We start from the raw sequence: 23,455 nt of genomic DNA, 5'->3' as shown, positions 1-23,455 counted from the left end.
TGGATGATGTGGAATCTATATGGGTAGTGCTGCAGAACACCAAAGGGCAAAAAACGTTAGTGGGAGTTGTGTACAGACCTCCAAACAATAGTAGTGATGTTGGGGAGGGCATCAAACAGGAAATTAGGGGTGCATGCAATAAAGGTGCAGCAGCTATAATGGGTATCTTTAATATGCACATAGATTGGGCTAGCCAAACTGGAAGCAATACGGTGGAGGAGGATTTCCTGGAGTGCATAAGGGATGGTTTTCTAGACCAATATGTCGAGGAACCAACTAGGGGGGAGGCCATCTAAGACTGGGTGTTGTGTAATGAGAGGATTGATTAGCAATCTCATTGTGCGAGGCCCCTTGGGGAAGAGTGACCATAATATGGTGGAATTCTGCATTAGGATGGAGAATGAAACAGTTAATTCAGAGACCATGGTCCAGAACTTAAAGAAGGGTAACTTTGAAGGTATGAGGCGTGAATTGGCTAGGATAGATTGGCGAATGATACTTAAGGGGTTGACTGTGGATGGGCAATGGCAGACATTTAGAGACCGCATGGATGAATTACAACAATTGTACATTCCTGTCTGGCGTAAAAATAAAAAAGGGAAGGTGGCTCAACCGTGGCTATCTAGGGAAATCAGGGATCGTATTAAAGCCAAGGAAGTGGCATACAAATTGGCCAGAAATAGCAGTGAACCCGGGGACTGGGAGAAATTTAGAATTCAGCAGAGGAGGACAAAGGGTTTGATTAGGGCAGGGAAAATGGAGTACGAGAAGAAGCTTGCAGGGAACATTAAGGCGGATTGCAAAAGTTTCTATAGGTATGTAAAGAGAAAAAGGTTAGTAAAGACAAACATAGGTCCCCTGCAGTCAGAATCAGGGGAAGTCATAACGGGGAACAAAGAAATGGCAGACCAATTGAACAAGTACTTTGGTTCGGTATTCACTAAGGAGGACACAAACAACCTTCCGGATATAAAAGGGGTCAGAGGGTCTAGTAAGGAGGATGAACTGAGGGAAATCCTTATTAGTCGGGAAATTGTGTTGGGGAAATTGATGGGATTGAAGGCCGATAAATCCCCAGGGCCTGATGGACTGCATCCCAGAGTACTTAAGGAGGTGGCCTTGGAAATAGCGGATGCATTGACAGTCATTTTCCAACATTCCATTGACTCTGGATCAGTTCCTATCGAGTGGAGGGTAGCCAATGTAACCCCACTTTTTAAAAAAGGAGGGAGAGAGAAAACAGGGAATTATAGACCGGTCAGCCTGACCTCAGTAGTGGGTAAAATGATGGAATCAATTATTAAGGATGTCATAGCAGCGCATTTGGAAAATGGTGACATGATAGGTCCAAGTCAGCATGGATTTGTGAAAGGGAAATCATGCTTGACAAATCTTCTGGAATTTTTTGAGGATGTTTCCAGTAAAGTGGACAAAGGAGAACCAGTTGATGTGGTATATTTGGACTTTCAGAAGACTTTCGACAAAGTCTCACACAAGAGATTAATGTGCAAAGTTAAAGCACATGAGATTGGGGGTAGTGTGCTGACGTGGATTGAGAACTGGTTGTCAGACAGGAAGCAAAGAGTAGGAGTAAATGGGTACTTTTCAGAATGGCAGGCAGTGACTAGTGGGGTACCGCAAGGTTCTGTGCTGGGGCCCCAGCTGTTTACATTGTACATTAATGATTTAGACGAGGGGATTAAATGTAGTATCTCCAAATTTGCGGATGACACGAAGTTGGGTGGCAGTGTGAGCTGCGAGGAGGATGCTATGAGGCTGCAGAGTGACTTGGATAGGTTAGGTGAGTGGGCAAATGCATGGCAGATGAAGTATAATGTGGATAAATGTGAGGTTATCCACTTTGGTGGTAAAAACAGAGAGACAGACTATTATCTGAATGGTGACAGATTAGGAAAAGGGAAGATGCAACGAGACCTGGGTGTCATGGTACATCAGTCATTGAAGGTTGGCATGCAGGTACAGTAGGCGGTTAAGAAATCAAATGGCATGTTGGCCTTCATAGCGAGGGGATTTGAGTACAGGGGCAGGGAGGTGTTGCTACAGTTGTACAGGGCCTTGGTGAGGCCACACCTGGAGTATTGTGTACAGTTTTGGTCTCCTAACTTGAGGAAGGACATTCTTGCTATTGAGGGAGTGCAGCGAAGATTCACCAGACTGATTCCCGAGATGGTGGGACTGCCTATCAAGAAAGACTGGATCAACTGGGCTTGTATTCACTGGAGTTCAGAAGAATGAGAGGGGGACCTCATAGAAACGTTTAAAATTCTGACGGGTTTAGACAGGTTAGATGCAGGAAGAATGTTCCCAATGTTGGAGAAGTCCAGAACCAGGGGTCACAGTCTAAGGATAAGGGGTAAGCCATTTAGGACCGAGATGAGGAGAAACTTCTTCACCCAGAGAGTGGTGAACCTGTGGAATTCTCTACCACAGAAAGTAGTTGAGGCCAATTCACTAAATATATTCAAAAGGGAGTTAGATGAAGTCCTTACTACTCGGGGGATCAAGGGGTATGGCGAGAAAGCAGGAAGGGGGTACTGAAGTTTCATGTTCAGCCATGAACTCATTGAATGGCGGTGCAGGCTAGAAGGGCTGAATGGCCTGCTCCTGCACCTATTTTCTATGTTTCTATGGTTCGAGGCTCCAAAGTCAGAGAAGACAAAGGAGTTGCGGATGGAAATGGTGGGCATTCTCCCTGTCCCTTAATCCTCTTTTCAACTCTGACCTGGGGAATCCTTCGAATACCACCCGGCTTTATCAATTGCTGTCTCCTCTGGGCAACCTAATACTACCATTTGCTGCAGCTTAGATATTCCTTTCCCTAGATCTTGATTACGGTTCAGTTCATCAGCAAGATGCTGATCCAGCGTCAGAACAGTCTTGGCTGCCCCGAATGCCTAAAATCACCAATTCTCTACTTCTTTACTCACTGCTGCTCTCTCAGTTCTGTGACTTCCCTATCTCTAGCCTCAGCCTCTTCTCCTAACTTTGAATCCCCAGCATTAGACACTGCACCACTAATGCTTTTCTCTTTTTATCACTTTTTAACCCAAACACTTTAATGTTTTTTAACCGGACATTCTCCACTAAGGACTGCTGTGTTTCTCTCCATCCTCCTGTTATTGTTTCCTGCCTTATCCCATATGGTCCCCCTTTAGACTCAATCCACTCATTAAGAAATGACCGGACCTCATCTGGAATATTCCCTGATCCTCCCATTACTAACTGGAGATCCCTTTAAGTCACGACAATGAAGAGAATGCTCACCCCTCGAACTGATGTGTGGGAAACACTTCTTCGAACAACTCAGCCAACGAACTTTTGAAAATCACGTCGGGCTCACCAATATGTTGTACAGCTTTCTTGCTCTTTTCACTTCGTTGCTTTAAACGTTGATTTACACACACACTCAGTTGTAGTCAAGGCAGGATCAGGTCTTTTATTTAGACATTCATACTATACAAACCCAGTATAAATGCTACTGAAACACTTCACTCTGCTTGCTCCGATTTCCGTGGCTGCTTGTGAGACACACACATTCCGAATGTCCAGTGTCTAGTGTCTAATGTGTGTGCGTCAAACTCTCATCTTTATACCAAAAAGGCCTTTGAACTTTGCATAGTACATTTGGACAATTAACATGCAGATGATGTAGAATCAAAATGGCATTGTCCTGAAATCACGGCAAACTGCTTTCTGAATTACTATACACAAACCAGATCATTTAACATACAGACAATGTCATCAGATTATTCACATAGTAACAAGGTACACTCAAATACAGACAATGTCATGAATTACTATACACAACTCAGATTATTATTCGCATAGTAAGAAGTTACACTCAAATACTCAACATACAGATAAATGACCAGCCACTCATTATCCTGAAGTCAAGTCTCTCTGCCATAAATCGACTCCCACCATGAAGTACGGAAAACACACAGGTGATCAGATAGACACATTTAAATTGCTAAATGGCTCCATATCGTCTAGCAGCCTGTTTCGATCCAAACATCCTGTTTTAATCCAAACTTCAATCTTCCAACCTTTAACCCTTTCGATATCTCCAGTCTGCGCTGAACAAAGCGCTTCAGAAATGCAGGCTTGCGTTCCCACAGTAGCCACATGGGATTATGATATAATGGCAAAAAAAAGAGACCTTGGTTCAAACAAGGGGAGGAATGCACACTTATTATTCCTGGCTACAATGTATTCGGGAAAGATAGGGAAGGGGAAAAAGGGAGTATGTTTCAGTGGGGGAGCATTTGGGAAACAGTGATCACAGTATCATTAGGTTTAAAGTTGTTATGGGCAAGGACAAGGTGGATGGGAATCAGGGATCGGCAGGTAAAACAGTCGCTGTACAATGGGAGGCCTTCAAAGAGGAGATAATTTGGGTATAAACTTGGCATATTCCCACTAGGGGGAAAGGAAAGGCTTCCAAAGCTAGAGCTCCCTGGGTGACTAAAGATACAGAGATTAAAATGAAACCGAAAAAGGAGGCTTGTGGCAGGTTCATAATTCAGTAGAGAACCAAATTGAATACACAAAGTACAGGGGAGAGCTAAAAAAAAGAAATAAGAGGGGCAAAGAGAGTGCATGAAATAGATTAGCAGGAAACATAAAAGAGAACCCAAAAGTCCTTTATAAACAAAGAAATACTAAAAGGGTAGTCAAAGGAATGGTGGGGCTGATTAGGACCAAAAAGATCTTGTTATGGAGGTAGAGGGCATGGTTGTGGTGCTAAATGAGTACTTTGCATCTGTTTTCACTACTGAAGAGGCCGCTGCCATTATCACAGTAAAGGAGGATGTAGTAGAGAAATTAGATAGGACACAAATGTTTGGCAGAATTCAAAGAAAAAAGTCTCCCGGTCCAGTTGGGTTGCATCCTAGGTTACTGAAGGAAATTGCGGAGACTCTGGCCAAAATCTTCCAGTCCTCCTTCGATATCAGAGTGGTGCCAGAGGACTGGAAGATTACAAATGTTACACCCCTGTTCAAAAATGGGGAGAGCGATAGAAACATAGAAATCTACAGCGCAGAAGGAGGCCATTTCGGCCCATCGTGTCTGCGCCGGCCAACAAAGAGCCACACGGCTCTCGGTCAGTAACCCTGAAGATTACATATAAACCTATGAACAATGGTGGAAAAGTAAAGAGCACCCAGCCCAACCAGTCCGCCCCACACAGCTGCAATACCCCTTGCACCGAAACATTCTACACACCACCCCAACCGGAGCTATTAGTTGGATAAACCCAATAACTACAGACCAGTCAACCTAACGTCGGTGGTGGAGAAACTTGTAGGCACGTGAATTCGGGACAAAATTAATTGGCACTTGGAAAAATATGGGGGGGGGGGGGAGCGGGAGATTGAGAGACTGGGGGGGCAAGAGAGAGACAGATAAATGAAAGCCAGCACTTATTTGTTAAAGGCAAATTGTGTTTGACTAATTTGATTGAGTTATTTGATGAAGTAATGGAGAGGGTTGCTGAGGGTAATGCGGTTGGTGTTGTGTATATGAACTTTAAAAAGGCACTTGATAAAATATCACATAATAGACTTGTTACCAAAATTGAAGCTCATGGGATTAAAGGGGTAGTGGCAGCATGGATACAAATTAGCTAAGGAACAGAAAGCAGAGAGTAGTGGTGAACATATTTTTTTCAGACAGGAAGGAAGATGCAGTGGTGTCCCCCATGGATTGGTATTAGGCCTCCTGCTCTTTCTGATACATATTAATGACCTGGACTTGGCTATATGGGGCATAATTTCAAAATTTGCAGATGACACGAAACTGGGAAATCTAGTAAACAATGAGGACGATAGTAACAGGCTTCAGGAGAACACAGACAGACTGGTGAAATGGGCAGACATGGCAGATGAAATTTAATGCAGAGCAGTGTGGAGTGATTCATTTTGGAAGGAAAAGTGAGGAGACCTTGGAGGTGTACGTACACAAGTCTTTCAAAGTAGGACAAGTTGAGAATGCTGTTAAAAGACATGCAGGATCCTTGGTTTTATAAATGGAGGTATAGAATACAAAAGCAAGGAAGTTATGCTAAACCTTTATAAAACATTGGTTAGGCCTCAGCCACAGTATTATGGCCAATTCTGGGCACCACACTTTCGGAGGGATTTCAAGGCCTTCGAGAGCGTCCAGAGTAGAGTTACTCGAATGCTACAAGGGATGAAAGACTTCAGTTAAGTAGAGAAACTAGTGCAGAGAGGGTTAAGGGAAGATTTGCTAAAGGTGTTTAAAATCATGACAAGTTTTGATGAGTAAATAAGGAGAAACTGTTTCCAGAGGCAGAAGAGTGGTAACCAGAGGACACGGATTTAAGCTAATTGGCAAAAGAACCAGAGGTGACATGAGGGGACGACATTTTAAACAGCGAGTTGTTATGATCTGGAATGCACCGCATGAAGGGTGGTGGAAGCAGATTCGGTAATAACTTTCAAAAGAGAATTGGATAAATACTTGAAGGCGAGCAAATTGTAGGGCTATGGGGAAAGAGCAGAGGAGTGGGTCTAATTTAGCTCTTTTATAGAACCAGCACGATGGGTTGAATGACCTCCTTCTGTGATGTATCATTCTCAGATACTAAATAGGCTTTCTGTACATTGAGTATTTTGATTACGTAAAATATTGGTGGGAGAGAAGCATTCATTCATGAAGAGCATTCATTGTCAAGGAATGAATCTTAAAGAAAGTTAATAACTGATTTAATTTGCATCAATTGCTGATTTTCTCATTTTAACTTAATTTATAATTATGGTATATATTAATTTTGTTTAATTATAATTAATCTTTATTATAATGATTTTACTATTGTATTCACATTGTGTTATTTACAATATAATTTGAATTTATTTTTTTTAGTTTTCTCGCCTGTGTCTTATCTGTATGAGCATTTTGGCTGTCGTTTCAGACCCAAGCCTTTAACCTCTTCTTACACTTCCTTCTCCTGCTTTTTCTTTCTTTCCCTCAATGGTCACTATCTAAGGTGTTGTAAAATTGTTGTGAAGCGTCTTGGGACGTTTTACTATGTTAAAGGCGCTTTATAAATAAAAGTTGTTATTATTATTCACTGAATTCAAACAGATGGGCATCTGAATCCAATACTAGGAACCAGAGGTGACTTGCATCCAAATTATTTTGGACTTAGTCTCGTGGAATTAATTTCAGGAGCCTCGGTCCAGATCTAATGAACATGAACCCACAACATTTAAAATGATATAACGGGCACCATTTTGGTAAAACTGACTTGGATAAGCCACAAAGATGCACAATTCAGGAAATAGCAAAGTCACGTTGTTGCAGAAAGCTTATGTTTTGTGATGTTAGGATTTGTGAATGTTCATGTAGTGCAGTTCTGTATCCCATCTCACCCCAAGGACATACCTTGATCCAGGTTCTTTATCCCACTACTGGTTTCAAGGGGAGGAGGAAGAGTTCATTCCTAAGCACTGCCATCACCTATTGATGAGCATAAATTATTTTTAAACATTGAATTTCAATAATATGTTGGTAAGATTATCCCCTTGACAATGGAGGATCGCATTTTAAATTTACTGTGTCCATTTCTGCTTTTTAGGGAAAACCTCGCTCAATGGGAGAAAGTTATACAAGGAAAAGCAAACTCGGGGTTGGCTCATGGCCAGGCAGCTTCCTCGAAGAACGTTCCTGTAAAAATTGAGAATTGATGGAATTGATGCTCCATTCTGAATGCTCCACTTTTAAATGTTTGACTCTGAATTGGGAAGGGAAACCTGTTACTGTAGGTAATACAGTGACATTACCTCATGAGTCCATGACAACATGACTCCCTTTCTAGCTAATAACACAAGTCATTTGGAGGTTTAACATTTGCTTTAAAGCATCAGATCTAGCTGTCTTAGCAAATCTGTTCTGTTTGAAAATAACATGAAATTTTTTTAAAAGAGAACATTGGCCCTTTCTTGTATGCTGTATTGCTGTGGCCTTAATATTTACTCCTAGACAGGCAGGAACTTTCCATGCAATTTTACACTTGATAAAGCATCTACAATGGTACTTACAATATTCTGCCTGGGTTGAAAAACAGTACTGGCCTGAAATCATTATTTTCGTCTCAAAGATGGTTTACATATTAGAATTTCACGAAGATATGTATAGAATGAGACTGCATTGTATTAGTTGTAGTCTGAGAGTGACAAATATTGTTGAAATATTATTGAACTGATGACAGCATGCATCATTCATGCAAATTGCAAAAAGAAGATTGAAACCTTTCAGCCATCCTCGGGCAGTTGCTACTTTAAATGGTAATGGTTTAGGAAATTTATAGCGAGGTCTCTATTGGGAATGTAAATGAAAGCAAGTCATGGGATACAAGCTCTTTTGAAGGACAGTGTGAAGCAATGTGTTTCTCCGGCCTTGTAACAGGCTGGTTAAGACACGTGTTTTACATCACTAGTTTGAGCAATAATTGTGATGAACAGCAGTAGGCTGAGGTTTCTCCAGCCTGGATAAAACTAGGTGAACTTGAGTTTGGTAATTAAGTCACAAAAAAATTTTAAAAATTAAAATAATTTTCTCCACACCTATTTGTTTACCTGTCTCCTAGCATGTGATGCTGGACAGGAAGAACAGAACAATAGCAATGCAGTAAAGAGTTTTTCAAGATCTGCTGCCTGCATTAATGACACTTGAATTGTAAATTCAAGATCTTTTTTTCCCTCTTGGTTTATAAATGGGTGAATGGTTTGAGTGATGGGAAGTGGGAATTTACCTGTTCACTCACTGAGTGCCATACTTGAGTTTTCAGGTTGGTGATGCACCGTACCACAAGATACCATGGGGTGTCTCACTACAGGAGGCACCAACTGATACTCATGGGTGCCCTACAATAAACATCATACCAGTTGACTGAACCACCACAATGTTATTGGTAGCTAAAGTAGTTGAATTATTTAATCCCAGCCAGACGGACCAATATTTGAGTATGTTTCAGCTGTTCCTAAACTGGAGTAGTGTACTGAAGCAAGGTGTTGCATTTGGGAAAGGAAACTGTGAATCCACCTGACTGGTCAAGCTGGAAGTGAACTTCCTACTAACAGATGAAAGGATAGTATTAATGTGACAATGGCTGTACAGAAGACTTATTCCAGGAGTTTTTAACTTGCGTCTTCATGGTTCACTTAACAAGAATATGCAGCAGTATCTCCCCAACCACCACTGAAATAAAAAATTAATTTTATGCAATTAGAGATATAAAAATACTTTTCACAAGTTATAGTTATAGACGTAACTAGTAGGCTAGGTGAGACATACAAGTGTCAAAAGAAACTTAGTCACCAAGATGTAAGGGGAAAATGGGAAGGCTTCTCCTCTCACGAGTGGGTCCCCTAATATAGAGGGTAGACGCTCGCCCCAACCCGCTTAACAGCCCCCGGAGTTAGCAGACAGAGACGGATGGCAAGGTATAACGATCTTTTATTACGAACGTCCGGGAACACCTCTCATCACAGCCGCCTGTGAGTGGAGATGCTCCCCGAACAGCACAATCGGACAACTTTTATACATTTCAAAAACCCCTCCGTTCCCTGGTAAGACCTCCTTAGATCTCTAATTGGACTACCTTATCAGTGCTACTTCTCTAATTGGACTACCTTATTAGTGCTACTTTGGATTGACAGGCCAAGACCCTCGTGACCACCTTAGGCCGTGACTAGAATGACTTCATTTGGTCAGAATTTGTTGATTCTCCTTGATGCCCGTGAGTCTGCCTCGAGCCCCTTCGCAAGGTCTTATCAATGTCTGTTTAGGTTCTCACATCGTATCCAGTCGGAATATTATTGAATTAATAACTTCTGGAGCCTTGGTACTGGAACCAGCACTTTAACCCTTGTCCCGCTGGTACCCCGAATGCCAAATTTCTCTTACAAAGACATTATGGGTTGGGTAGCCAAGCCTCGGGGGCTATATACAGAGGCCTATGCAGTCTAGCCCTACTGACTGAAGTGGGTTGTGTGATTGTTAGCAAACTCTCAACAGTTGGAAAATAAATCTTGGTAATACGACCTTGAGGGAGTTTGCATCCCCTCCTCATCTTAGCTAAACAAGGAAAAATGACAGGTGGAGAAGGGGAAAATGGAAACTAAATCACACATAACACAGACAGAAAGAAGGATGTTCCTGGCATTTATATCTACTCCTACACAGTGATCAGCCCATCAATGATGTGCGAATATTTAATACTTGCAAAATGAAGGAAATCCTTCAAATTGCCAATATATTGAATCATTTGAACTTAATTTACATCCCTAATATCCATTGTGGAAAGCCATACCATAGAACTGTAGGATATGTGATGGGCCTTTCAAAGTACTTCTAATATTGCAGTATGTTGCACTAGTCTATTCAAGATGCTGTCCATCTTGTTAGCTCTAGTTTCTTCTGGAAGTTGTAAAGGAATTTTTGCACTCTCTGTGCTTATTATAATGGAATGCTTTGTGTGCATGTAATATGTACAAACAAACTGGAACTTCGTAGCATATTACCAATCACGCCTGCTGCCTAAGCAGCTTCAACGTCACTTGTAAATACAAGAAAATGCTGACTAACTGTCCACTTCAGCTTTATTATAAAATGTAATGTTTCAATGTAACAAATGTTAATATTTAGGCAACTGTTTACTGCAAGTGATCTTGGTTATGTACATTTACACTGTAACAATGTAACAATGTTATTGTAAATTAATTTTTACACTGAGTATAGTACATTGGTTTAAAAAAAAAAGTCCAAAGTTTTGGATGGGCTTTTCTGTTACAAGAGAAGTAATTCCAGAGTAGATACGTGTCAAGTAGTAACGGGACATTGTCTGTAAGAGAAAAAAATGCAAGTGCAATAATTTTGAGGTGTCTTAACTTCCAGTTTATAAATTATAAATATTGTATATGTTCCGTAAGTTTTTTCATCTATTCATTTGCAGTCTTTGTATTTAAAAAAAACTATACTCCTTATGTTTGTACTATAGAGCATTTAAAGCCATTTATTACACCATTGATTATTTATAAATAAATGCTCAAACCAACCAAACAGATTAAGGCAGTACCAGAGTTTCTTCTAAGCTTATAGTTGCAATGAATGTGTATTGTTGAAATCTAACAAATAAGAGTTAGGATAAGAAACAGCTATGCAGGCTATCGAAGCATGTATCTTAACTCTCCCACAAGGAAAAGTCAAAGGTGTGAAAATGTCATGCAGCTCAAATCCAGAAGACTCTCGCACTCCAACTCAACCAGCTGAGCACCCAAGTGCACTTTCAGTGTTCCAATTCCTTTACATTTACTACCTTACCTTAGCTAGCAGATTATTCCAATGTTTTAAATTTATATTTCATTAATTTAAATTTGATGTCCTCTGATCCTACCAGTTTGACTTGCCTTAATGCAGTAAACTGGGTCCATTTAATCTATACCTTTAACACTACATGCACCTTTTAATAATATAGAGCTTCTCTAACCTTTTCTCTTTATTCCCTTTACACTTGGGATCATTTTTGTTCCATTGGAAAGGTTGCAGAAAAATGTAAGTATGGTAACTAAAATTGCATGCAGAATTCCAAGGTCTGAACATTGCATTATAAAGTCATACCATAACCCTCTGTGGATTTATATACCACTGTTCTGGCAATGTATCCCAACATTCCATTTGTCTTTTGAATTGCTTTTCTGTCATATTTCAAAATTAAAAATGTTACATGTACAGTTGTTCCCAGGTTAGTGTAAGCCATGGCTCAGGGTCAGAAGGTTGTGGGTTCAAGTTCCACTCCAGAGACTTGAGCATAAAAATCTAGGCTGACAATCCAGTGCAAAGTGCTGCACTGTCGGATGTACCATCTTTCAGATGTTAAGCTGAGGCCCTGTCTGCTCTCTCAGATGTACTTAAAAGGCACTAGTTCGAAGAAGAACAGGAGAGTCCTGGCCTTAATCAACATCACTAAAAAAAATATAGATCTGGTTGTTATCACGTTGCTGTTTGTGGGAGATTGCTGTGTGCAAATTGGCTGCCGCTTTTCTATATTACAACAGTGACTACACTTCAAGAATACTTCATTGGCTATATAGCGCTTTGAGGTTTTTTCTTTTTTATATTCAAATTCTCTTCCCTTCATTGATCAGCTATGTTGCTACTTTACACTTAATATGCAAAATCCTTCTGCAAATCATTAACTGTCCCATGTATTTCTCCTGAGCTCCTTCTGGTGCCATCTGAAAAATTTATAAGCTTTTAGAATTAGCTTCTGCATCCATTGTATGCATTAAAAAAACAGGACTCCACTCGTCTCTTCAGTACTTTATTCAACACCTACTCCAATTCTGACATTACACCTCTCACGCTTGTTATTTTTTTTAACCAGCTTCTTATCCAGTCCCTTTTTTTTAAACCAGCTTCTTATCCAATCCCATGGTTTACCCTGGATTCCTGTGGCTTTAACTTGAATTAGAAATCTTCCATATGGAATTTTGTTCAAAGCTTTCTGAAAGTCCAAATAAGCTACAGCATAGGAAGAGCCGCTTTTCTTTTGCAACATCCTCAAATTCAAACAATTTCCCCCTTCTAAATCTAAGCTGGCAGTTTCTTATTAAGTTTTTGCTGTACAAGTACTTCACTTACTCCATAGGTACTTAATAACACAAAACCAATTTGCAAAGCATAGTTAGACTTGAGCAAAAATACTTTTACAAATTAAAAGAAAATGGCCCGGAATTTACCTAGCTGATGACAGCATACACACAACTTGACATAGCGCAATTTCTGGGTTTTCCTAAGTCCTGAGAATGGCCCCACAAGTTCAGTGTCTTTGCATGTGCTGTGCATGTGCGAAAACCCAGAAATTGCGATATGTCAAGTTTCTCCTTGACAGATTGTCTGCAGCGTCCCAAAAACACTTTCGCTGGTGCAGATTGGGCTATTTGCCCAACTACTGCCCAGCAAATGCCCACGAAACCCTTATGCCTGGAAAAAGCAGTATTGGGCCTGCTTTTAGAATCATAGAAAATAGGTGTAGGAGTAGGCCATTTAGCCCTTCGAGCCTGTACCACCATTCATTAAGATCATAGCTGATCATTCACCTCAGTACCCCATTAGAGTTCAAATAAATATTAAATAAAACATTTTTAATTGATTAAAACATACAAAAATATTTAAAATTAGTTCATGTAAATTTTGGGCCGGATTAAAATATTATTTTTCAAAAAATTAAATTTTGAACATGAGAATATTTATTTTTATTAAAATTGTGTTTTATTTGGGGATTTCTCAACCTTATGGAGATTCTGTTCGTAAATGGAATCCCTATAAGCTTATGAGGAATCCCCATTTCTACTTTGGTAGTCCTGGCCCACGAGATCCCAGGGACGCTTCCGAACTGCCTGCATCCCTGGGATCCGTAGGCCTTTGCGCAGGCATACGCAGGACCCGAAGCTTCGGAGACCCCAGGGGGTAGAAATTTGGTTCTCAGCGAAAACTGGTATTTTTTTACCAAAATTACCGTTATCACTTCACCAGGTCAGAAATTCAAGCTTTAATTTGCACAGCAGTAAAAATCCTCACAGCATAAGGATTCGAGGTGCAAACTGCAATTATCGCCAACTTTAGTCCGAGGCCGATACCATTGCGAGTTGGGCCTTGGGAGGGCGGAAAAACACCTAAAAATAAATTTGGAAAAAAAATTCACAAAACATTTACAAGACACTTATCTATCGAATCGCTGAAAAATTATTTTTACATGTTGGTATTTTTCGCGCAAAATACGGATGTGCAGAGAGCCAAATTTTTGGCGAAAATGCCATTTCGGGTCTTGCACGATGGTACTCCTCCAGCGGTATTTCAAAACCGCCGCCAGAAAACGTCACCGAAATTGCCATTGACCATTTTTTCACCAAATATGGTGAAATATCGCAAAAAAAACGGTTGTAAAGTCGGCAAATTTCTAGCTCATGGTACTTTTCAGATTTTTTCCCATAAATTCAGGACCAATAACTCCCAGAACAGTGATAGATACTGGGCTCAGTTTAAGGCAACAAAAGTTGCCATTAGAACAGTCAAAATAGGCAGCTGAAAGGAAGATTGTAGATAATGGGCAGCAGTGATATTTGCCGCCCTCATATGGCTGAGATAAGGACTATATTTAGCAGACACCTCAAAGCGCTGGAGAAGTACCACCAGCACTGTCTCCGCAAGATCCTGTAAAATCACTGGGAGGATAGACGCACCAACGTCAGTGTTCCCACCCAGGCCAACATCCCCAGCGTCGAAGCACTGACCACACTCGACCAGCTCCGTTGGGCGGGCCACATCGTCTGCATGCCCTACACGAGACTCCCTAAGCAAGTGCTCAACTCCGACCTCCGACATGGAATCCCAGGTCCAAGACTGCCCAAAGTGGAGGAAGAGCATCCGGGAGGACGCTGAGTGCCTCGAGTCTCATTGCCGAGAGTGTCATGTATCCTACATGGTTACTGCTTGTACTATTACAAGGTGTGCCACCAGAGGGCACTGCAGTGGGAGACTTGTAGGTTACCTGTACAGGTGTGCCAGGCCTAGTATAAAAGGCAGGCCACCATGTATGATCCTCACTCTGGAGTACATTAAATGGACTAAGGTCACTACAGTTCAAGCACAACACATTGTCTCGTGGAGTCATTATTAGAGCATCTGAAGACAGCAATTGGCGACGAGATTACGGACCTTCACACGAAAATGGCTAAGCTTGGTACGTTGCAGCAGTTCGCCTGGTGATGATTGGAGAGGCTCAACCATTTCTTCACAGCAAACGACCTGGCAGGCGACAATCCAGACACAGTGGCTGATAAGCGCAGAGCTATCCTGCTAACCAGTTGTGGGCCCACTGTCTATGGTCTTGTCAGGGACTTGCTGGCACCAGCGAAGACAATGACCAAGACATTCGAGGAGCTTGTAATGCTGATCCAAGAACAACTCAAGCCCAAAGAGAGCATCCTCACAGCCAGACACCAGTTTTATACACACCGAAGGCCAGAAGATCGCAAAATATGCTGCAGACCTCAGGAGGCTGGCGGCACCGTGTGATTTCGCCGACCACCTCACCGAAGCGCTGCGGGATATCTTTGTCATCGGAATCGGCCACGAGGGCCTTCTTCATAAGCTACTATCTGCAGATACCACAGTCGCTGCAGAAGGCCATCTCCGTGAGCCAAGCATTCATGACCTCGACCTGCGGCTCTAGGCGATTGACTCATCCTCAGGACTCAAATCCGGCAAGTACTGGGCACAGAGTGGCACCTCTTAGAGGCTGGACTGTAGAACGTGAATCCTCTCAGGAGAGAGAGAACAGGCCCCCCGAGTCCCTTAACTCAGAGTCCGCCAAGGGGGGCTAATCGAGTAGCACCATGCTGGCATTGCGGAGGGAATCACAGGGCTCACCAGTGCCGCTTTAAAGACTGTGTGCAAAGGCTGCAGCACAAAGGGCCACCTCCAGCAAATGTGTAAAAAAAATATGGCTCACTGTGGTGAGGAAGAGTCTGCAGATGGCCATGAATCCAGCGTGGATTATGAAATGATAGACAGAGAGGCAGCTCAGCCCTACGATGAGGGTACATAGCATGTTTACCTGCACCACCGAATGTTCTCCGTTGAGGATGGAATTCGAGATAGATAGCGTTCCAGTCTTTATGGAAGTGGACACAGGGGCAAGCCAGTCAGTAATGAATCAAGAAGCTTTTGAGAGGCTATGGGATAATCAGGCTGAACGACCCGAGTTGGTCCCGGTTCAGGCAAAGTTGCGCACCTACACCGATGAACTTATCCCAGCCGTTGGTAGTGTGGATGTAAAGGTACTCCATGATGGCGCGGTGCACAAGTTACCCCTGTGGATTGTTGCAGGTGATGGACCAATGCTACTCTGAAGAAGGTGGATTGAAAAGATCCATTGAAGCTGGGAAGATTTTATCCCTCCAGCGATCGACGTCCCCCGTGCTCAGAGGCAAAGCAAACCCCCACCTGAGGTTGGATCCATCGAAACATAGAAAATAAGTGCAGGAGTAGGCCATTATGCCCTTCGAGCATGCACCACCATTCAGTATGATCATGCACTTCAGTATCCCATTCCTGCTTTCTCTCCGTACCCCTTGATCCCTTTAGCCGTAAGGGCCACTCTAACTCCCTATTGAATATATCAAACAAACTGGCCTCAACAACTTTCTGTGGTAGAGAATTCCACATGCTCACAACTCTGAGTGAAGAAGTTTCTTCTCATCTTGGTCCTAAATAGCTTACCCCTTATCCTTAGACTGTGACCCCTGGTTCTGGACTTCCCCAACATCGGGAACATTCTTCCTGCATCTAACCTGTCCAATCCCGTCAACATTTTGTGTGTTTTTATGAGATCCTCTCTCATTCTTCTGGCACCAGAGAGGAGGCCAGCACAGCACCCGAGGCACAGACCACTCAGCACGACTGTGTGGAGATGATCCAGCCGAGATGACCCAAACACACCTTCCGGGCTGCAGTGGCAGGACTCCGGAGGAAGAAAATCGGTCCCAGAGGCAACTTCCCAGCTTCGGTGGCAGAACCTAGGGAGAAGAGGATCACAGCTGTTCACATCGTGGATGGAAGAAAGATGGCGCCCAAACCATGAGGTGAAGCGCTGACAGAAAAGATGGTGGCGGCCAGACCATGAAGTGCAGCGCTGATAGAGCAACACGTGGCACCACGCGAAGAAGAGGATTGGGGTAAAGATAGCAAAGCTCTCTTAAAGGAGGCCCACAACTCACCACACTTAAAGGGACAGTTCCACACACTCAATCAATGTAACAGCAACTGTGAGTTAGATGTAAGATGTGTAATTGATAATCAGAGTTGTGTACATGCAATAAGGAAAAGTTGTGCGATTGCGATCGAAGCTACAGGTTATTTGCAAGAAATAATGAAACGTTGTGCGATGTAGGATTTCAACTGCATACAGTCAATGCAGCAGGCAAACACCCATCGGGAGCACACAGGTCCAGCGAGCTACCCAATGCTGTAGCCTGCATCCCTGGGATTAGAGTGATGCACCACAGAGTGTGGCCACAAGCAGCTAATATATACAAGCTGCAGAGCAAGCGATCTCAGGAGGGCAACGGCAACGGTATCGATACCCTTCCCCCGATCAGCTCCACCTCTAAGGCACCCGATGGCACCAATCACCATGAGCCTGAAAGAGCAAACTGCACTAAGGCGCAGCCCCCAGACCCTATCTCCACCAAAGCTACACCCGAGAACGAAGGGTCACCCGCAACAGTTCTCCAAAATGGGACTGGGACCAGCCAGGATCCCAAACCAAATAATGCCCAGGCAAGCGAGTCAGCAGTTCCCTGTGCACTGCTAGACGACTGCTCCTCAGGGAGCAGCAGCGACCCGGGGCGCAAGGAGAGGACAGGGAGGTCACAGGCAATGACAAAAGCCCCGAGAGCAGGCAACTTGAGCCAACCGGGTTCCCACTGCCAGCACTGGGCACCGCGCCGCTACCAGACAACCTGGACACCATCCAGCAATTCTGGCACTAGTTTGTCCTCATGCACCTGTACTGACTCCAAGTATATACCTCACCATTCAAATGTACTCACCTCACCACAATACCACAAATGCAATACTGTAAATGTGAATTTTTGGGGGGATTTGAATGTATATGAATGTAATGAGCCAACGGCACAATCAGTATGTGGGGGGGAAGAGAATGGAGTGGTCATGGATGCACAAACAGAAACCACCAGCAACTCTACTGCCAAAGAAACACCATCCACTCACCCAAGATGGAAACGACCCTCCAAGGGTTAACCAGATGGCGCTCAGCCCAGAGCACAGTCAATGCAAAGGCGATTTGCACGAAAGACTTGGGGGAGAGTGATGTCATGTATCCTACATGGTTACTGCTTGTACTATTACAAGGTATACCACCAGAGGGCACTGCAGTGGGAGACTTGTAGGTTACCTGTACAGGTGTAGTATAAAAGGCAGGCCACCAGGTGTGATCCTCACTCGAGTTACATTAAATGGATTAAGGTCATTACAGTTCAAGCACAACACATTGTCTCGTGGAGTCATTATTAGAGCATCTGAAGACATAACAGCATGCAGAAATCAAGCGCAGACAGCGGAAGGAGTGTGCGGCAAACCAGGTTCCCCACCCACCCTTTCCTTCAACCACTGTCTGTCCCACCTGTTACAGAGACTATAATTCCCGCATTGGACCTGGAAACTCACTTTTAGAGTGGAAGCAAGTCTTCCTCACTTTCGAGGGACTGCCTTTGATGATGATGATGATGATGAGATAATGTGGTTGCAAAACCAAAGGTTTTTTTTTAAATATAGTTTTGTTAGGACTTAGAAAGCAATAAGCCATTAAAGGACACTGCAAGCTTAACACTAGTGAATTCCAAAAACATAGCAGAGGTTTTAAATGGTTGCTTTCCATGTCTTCACTCCAGTAGACAGTGCTTAGTTTGTACAGTTAACACTAAAGTTGAGGATGTCACTGAATGCACATATAGTGAAAGAATCTTAGAATAAGGGGAAGCCCATTTAAAACAGATGAGGAGAAATTTCTTCTCAGGGTTGTAAATCTGGAATTCGCTGCCTCAGAGAGCTGTGGAAACTGGGACATTAAGAAACTATTTCTGTCTTAAATTTATTCAAACGATAAGGGGTTATGGGGAGCGGGCAGGGAAGTGGAGCTGAGTCTATGATCAGATCAGCCATGATATTGAATGGCGGAGCAGGCTCGAGGGGCTGTATGGCCTACTCCTGTTCCTATTTCTTATGTTCTAATAAGGGATCTCAAATCTGATGGGGCTACTGGGCCTGACAGTCTTCACCTCAGAGTGCTCAAAGAAATAGAGATTGTGTGACGTGAGCCCATAGCTCATTTAAGGTGGAGATTGTTCCCATGGTTTAGAGGAAGGCTAATGTAGGACCAATATTTTAAAAGGGCAAAACATCAGAACTGGGAATATGCAGGCACATTAGCTTATCTTCAGTTATTGTAAAGTTACAAGATATCCTGTATGACCACCTGAACAAAATACAGATTAGTCGAAACTCGCAATATGGCTTCTGGAAAAGTCGTGTCTCAATTTTTTGAGGTGGTAACTAGGTTGGTGGATGACACTAGCCGTCACTATTGTATATTTGGATTTTCAGAAAGACTTTGACTAGGTGTCTCAGAGCAATTTACTTTTTAAATAGAGTCCTATGGGATAGGAGGGCAGATCTCGTGTTGGATAGGGAATTGATTGCATTCTCGCAGGCAGTGGGTTATTAGTAGAAACAGTTCTGCATGGAGATCGGTTATGAGTAGAATCCTGCAGGGATCTGTATTGGGATTAATGCTTTTCACAATCTATATTAACGATCTAGATGTTGGTGTTGTGGATACTATCCACAAGGTCACGGACGACATGAAGATCTGTATTACTGTTATTACACTCAGTGAGGAAAGACTTCAATTTGATTTAGATCCGATGCGAGAATGGGCCAAGTAATTTAATGTAGATGAATGCATGTCATGTACATGGGTGAGGCTAACACCAGGCTCAGAAAGGTATTAAAAGGATTCAACCTGGGAAGATTGTGCTCAAGAACTAAATTCAAAAGGCATTGTTTCCTTAGCCAAGTTTGCTTGGTTTGTAAGTACTTTGGCCAAGTAATTCATGATCGCCACCATGGCCAGGGGCTAACAGCCGCCAAAAATGGTGGCGCTAACGGGACTGAAAAATTGGCACTGGGGACTAATGATTATTAGCCCAACGCAAAACTGACTGTGTAATTCCCTCCTGGTGGCGTTCGTCCCGGCATCACGCCCCAATGTGGCATCCAGAAGTGGCGATGCAACTTCGCACAGCCTCTGAAAGCGAAGCTGTTATTTCGCAAAGCATTGTGGGATCTTAAAAGGGAAATGCATTGATGATTCCTTAAAAGGGAAATGCTTTCTGCAATGACAGTAAAAATGATGTAAAAATAGTGTTCAAGCCTTTAGAGATCAACTAACCGATTTTAAAAAATTAACATTGAAAAGAATTACCAAATGGGAGTGTTCAGCTCTTTAAAAAAAAATGGGAAAAGTGCTTCAACACTAACACAAATGGCTTAGCAAGCCAGGAAAGGGCCACCCAGGGTTTTGCATGCAGCACTCCAGCTTTGTGCAGGAGGTCAACACTGCAGAGAAGTCTTCTACCCACAGGGGCCAGGAGGCCTGCCAGAAAGAACAATATGGGACCAGATCACCGAGGCCATCACTACCAGCAGTGTTGACCCCACCATCTGACTCCAGTGCCCAAAGAAGCTTCATGACCTCAGACCAGCGGTCACGGTTAGTGAATCCATCTTCAAAATCCGTCTCCTACCAACTGCATCACTAGCCTCACACTGCTCAATGCACAGCTCCCTCCCACCCATTAATCACTCACTTACCAACAATCGGTACCAATCATGAGACACACCTCCCATTCCTAGCTTCACCTCACCCCCTTGGAGGACAAGGTGCTGGCCATTCTTGGCAGGGACATGGTTGAGTCCTTGGCTAGCAGCAGAGCGGAAAGGATACAAGATTCTGATATCCTCCTACTTTATCCTCCTTCTGGCATGCACCATTTGCTTTCCCGCCCTCCCATCACCACAACTCCACCCTTGTGCCTTCCTCATTTCACACACTCAGGAAATCCAGTCTGCCAAGTCAGTAGTTAACCAAAAAGAGGGAGAAGAGAATGAAGAATAAAAAAACACCATCACTCGATTTGACACGGCCAGCCACCAGCTCCACAAGGTCCACCAACAAGGCCATTTGCAGAGCCCCCCATTGAAAGTCAGCAGCCTTCCACCAAACCATGCTGCGGCCACTGAGGTACCACTGCGTGATATCAGTAGGATAGGCAAATGCACACATAAGACAGTCAAGAATGGAATACATAAGGGTGGTGTGAGTTGATTCTTGATGCCATATTGGATGGATAGATATATAAAGTTGGATTGGAAAGTTTGCTTTGTGGTGGCTTTTATTTCAGCATTGAGGCCAAGAGGATGCTGTGATGATCAGTAACAGAGGAACGGGAAGCTGTGAGACAAATGTTGAAAGGGGAATTGGCGTTGTGGTCACTGGTGCCACAGGCAGATGATTCCATCATGAATATCCCGGCCAGAAATAGTTGTATCCTTCGTTCTGCTTCCTCTTCTTCCTCTCCTAGAGGATTGCATTACTATAAGTGGCAGGGAAAACTTGGAGGGTTCATGATGCTTAGTTGTGCCATGACTGCAAAAGGCTTAATTATTGTATACCTGGAGCACAACTGGTTTCATCATTCATTGCTAGAGCGAGCTAGACCATGTCAAGCATTATCGGGCATTGCTCTTCTCTATCAAAACTACTCACAATCCTGGAATGCAAATATAACACCCGGCTGCTTTTACCAACTACAAACTGTCACCTTAATCCCCTCTCCCCAGTCCCTACACCCTCACTTCCAAAAACAAGCGCAAGGAGCTCAGACTTCTATGCCACTAAGACTGATATCTGTTCAGCTGCCGCATCCCTCCAATGAACCCACATCTTCCTCCAGCTCTTCGCCCATCTCCTCTCATGCCCTCTCCGAGCTTATCTTGTCCATGGCTCCCTTAAACTGCTAACCACACAATTTCCTTTTCTGGCTCCGATGCTAGCTGACATTGTAAATGGTTGCCTCCTTTTCAAAACTGCCGTCAAAACGCCCTCCTCAAAAAACCCACCCATGTTCCTAGCCAACCACTGCACCATCCTCAATCTCCCTTTCCTCTTCAGCTCTTGATCATATTGCCACCTCTCAAATTTGTGCCAACCTTCCTGCAACCTCTCCAATCAAGTTTCTACCCCTGCCACAGCACTGAAACGGCCCTAATCAAAGTCACAATTGGCATCCTATGTAAATACAGTAACTGAGAATAGTAAATGGGTAGTAAGAGGAATGGTGGGGCCGATTAGGGACCAAAAAGGAGACCCATGCAAGGAGGCAGAGGGTAGGGCTGAGGTACTAAACGAGTACTTTGCATCTGTCTTCACCAAGGAAGGGCATGCTGCCAAAGACATAGTGAAGGAGGGGGTAGTGGAGACACTTGATAGGATAAAAAATGATAAAGTAGTATTAGAAAGGCTGGCTATAGATTAATCACCAGGATGCATCCCTAAGATGCTAAGGGAATTGAGGGCGGAAATCGCAGAGGTACTGGCCATAATATTCCAATCTTCCATAGATACGGGGGTGGTGCCAGAGAACTGGAGGATTGCAAATGTTACACCATTGTTGAAAAAAGGGTACAAGGATAAACCCAGCAACTACAGGCCACGCGGTTTAACCGCAGTAGTGAGGAAGCTTTTAGAAACAGTAATCAGGGACAAAATTAACAGTTACTTGGATAGATGTGGATTAATTAAGGAAAGCCAGCACGGATTTGTTAAAGGTAACTCGTGATCTAGTTTTTTGATGAGGGTAATGCGGTTGATGTCTTGTACATGGATTTCCAAAAGGCGTTCAAAAAAGTACCACAAAATAGGCTTACCATCAAAGTTGAAGCCCATGGAGTAAAAAGAACAGTGGCAGGTCATGGATATGAAATTGGCTAAGTGACAAGAAACAGTAGTAGCGAACGGTTGTTTTTCGGACTGGAGGAAGGTGTACAGTGGTGTTCCCCATGGTTCAGTTCTAGGACCACTGCTTTTCTTAATATATATTAATGACTTGGAGGTGGGTGCACAGGGCACAATTTCAAAATTTGCAGATGACAAAACTTGAAAGTATAGTGAACAGTCAGGAGAATAGTGATAGACTTCAAGACATAGACAGGCTGGTGAAATGGGCAGACAGGTGGCATATGAAATTTAATGCAGGAAAGTGTGAAGTGATACATTTTGGTAGAAAGAATGAGGAGAGGACATATAAACTAAATGGTACAATCCTAAAGGGGGTGCATGAACAGAGAAACTTGGGGATATATGTGCACAAATCGTTGAAGGTGGCAGGGTAGGTTGAGAATGCAGTTAAAAAAGCTAACGGAATCCTGGGCTTCATAAATAGAGGTATAGAATATAAAAGTGTGGAAATTGTGATGAACCTATATAAAACACTGGTTCGACCCCAACTAGAATACTGTGTCCAATTCTGGGCACCGCACTTTAGGAAGGCCTTAGACAAGGTGCAGAAAAGATTTGCGAAATTGATTCCAGGAATGAGGGACTTCAGTTACATTGATCAACTGGAAAAGCTGGGGTTGTTTTCCTTGGAGCAGAGAACCCTATCTTGAGTAATGTTTTTCTAACTCCTTGCATTACCATTTGAATTTCAGCCATCATCCCTTTTATCTCTCTAATCTACATAAGAACATAAGAAATAAGAACAGG

General features: G+C 43.1%; 1 protein-coding gene across 5 annotated transcripts in view; it reads left to right on the top strand.

Moving 5' to 3' along the window:
- The window catches only part of pde10a (phosphodiesterase 10A), a 662,262-nt gene extending 651,152 nt beyond the window's left edge, over positions 1-11,110 (top strand). For all 5 annotated transcript variants that reach the window (XM_070889659.1, XM_070889660.1, XM_070889658.1 and 2 more), the window contains one exon: positions 7,622-11,110. In XM_070889659.1, coding sequence (XP_070745760.1) covers positions 7,622-7,730 — 109 coding nt within the window. In that variant the 3' untranslated portion in view covers positions 7,731-11,110. The remainder of the gene's footprint in view (positions 1-7,621) is intronic.
- The last annotated feature ends 12,345 nt before the right edge of the window (positions 11,111-23,455 follow it).

The sequence above is a fragment of the Pristiophorus japonicus genome, chromosome 9 (genome assembly GCF_044704955.1).
Source record: "Pristiophorus japonicus isolate sPriJap1 chromosome 9, sPriJap1.hap1, whole genome shotgun sequence".
NCBI classification, from domain to species: Eukaryota; Metazoa; Chordata; class Chondrichthyes; family Pristiophoridae; genus Pristiophorus; species Pristiophorus japonicus.
The sequence above is the reverse complement of the archived record's forward strand: the minus strand, read 5'-3'. Positions and strand labels throughout refer to the sequence as shown.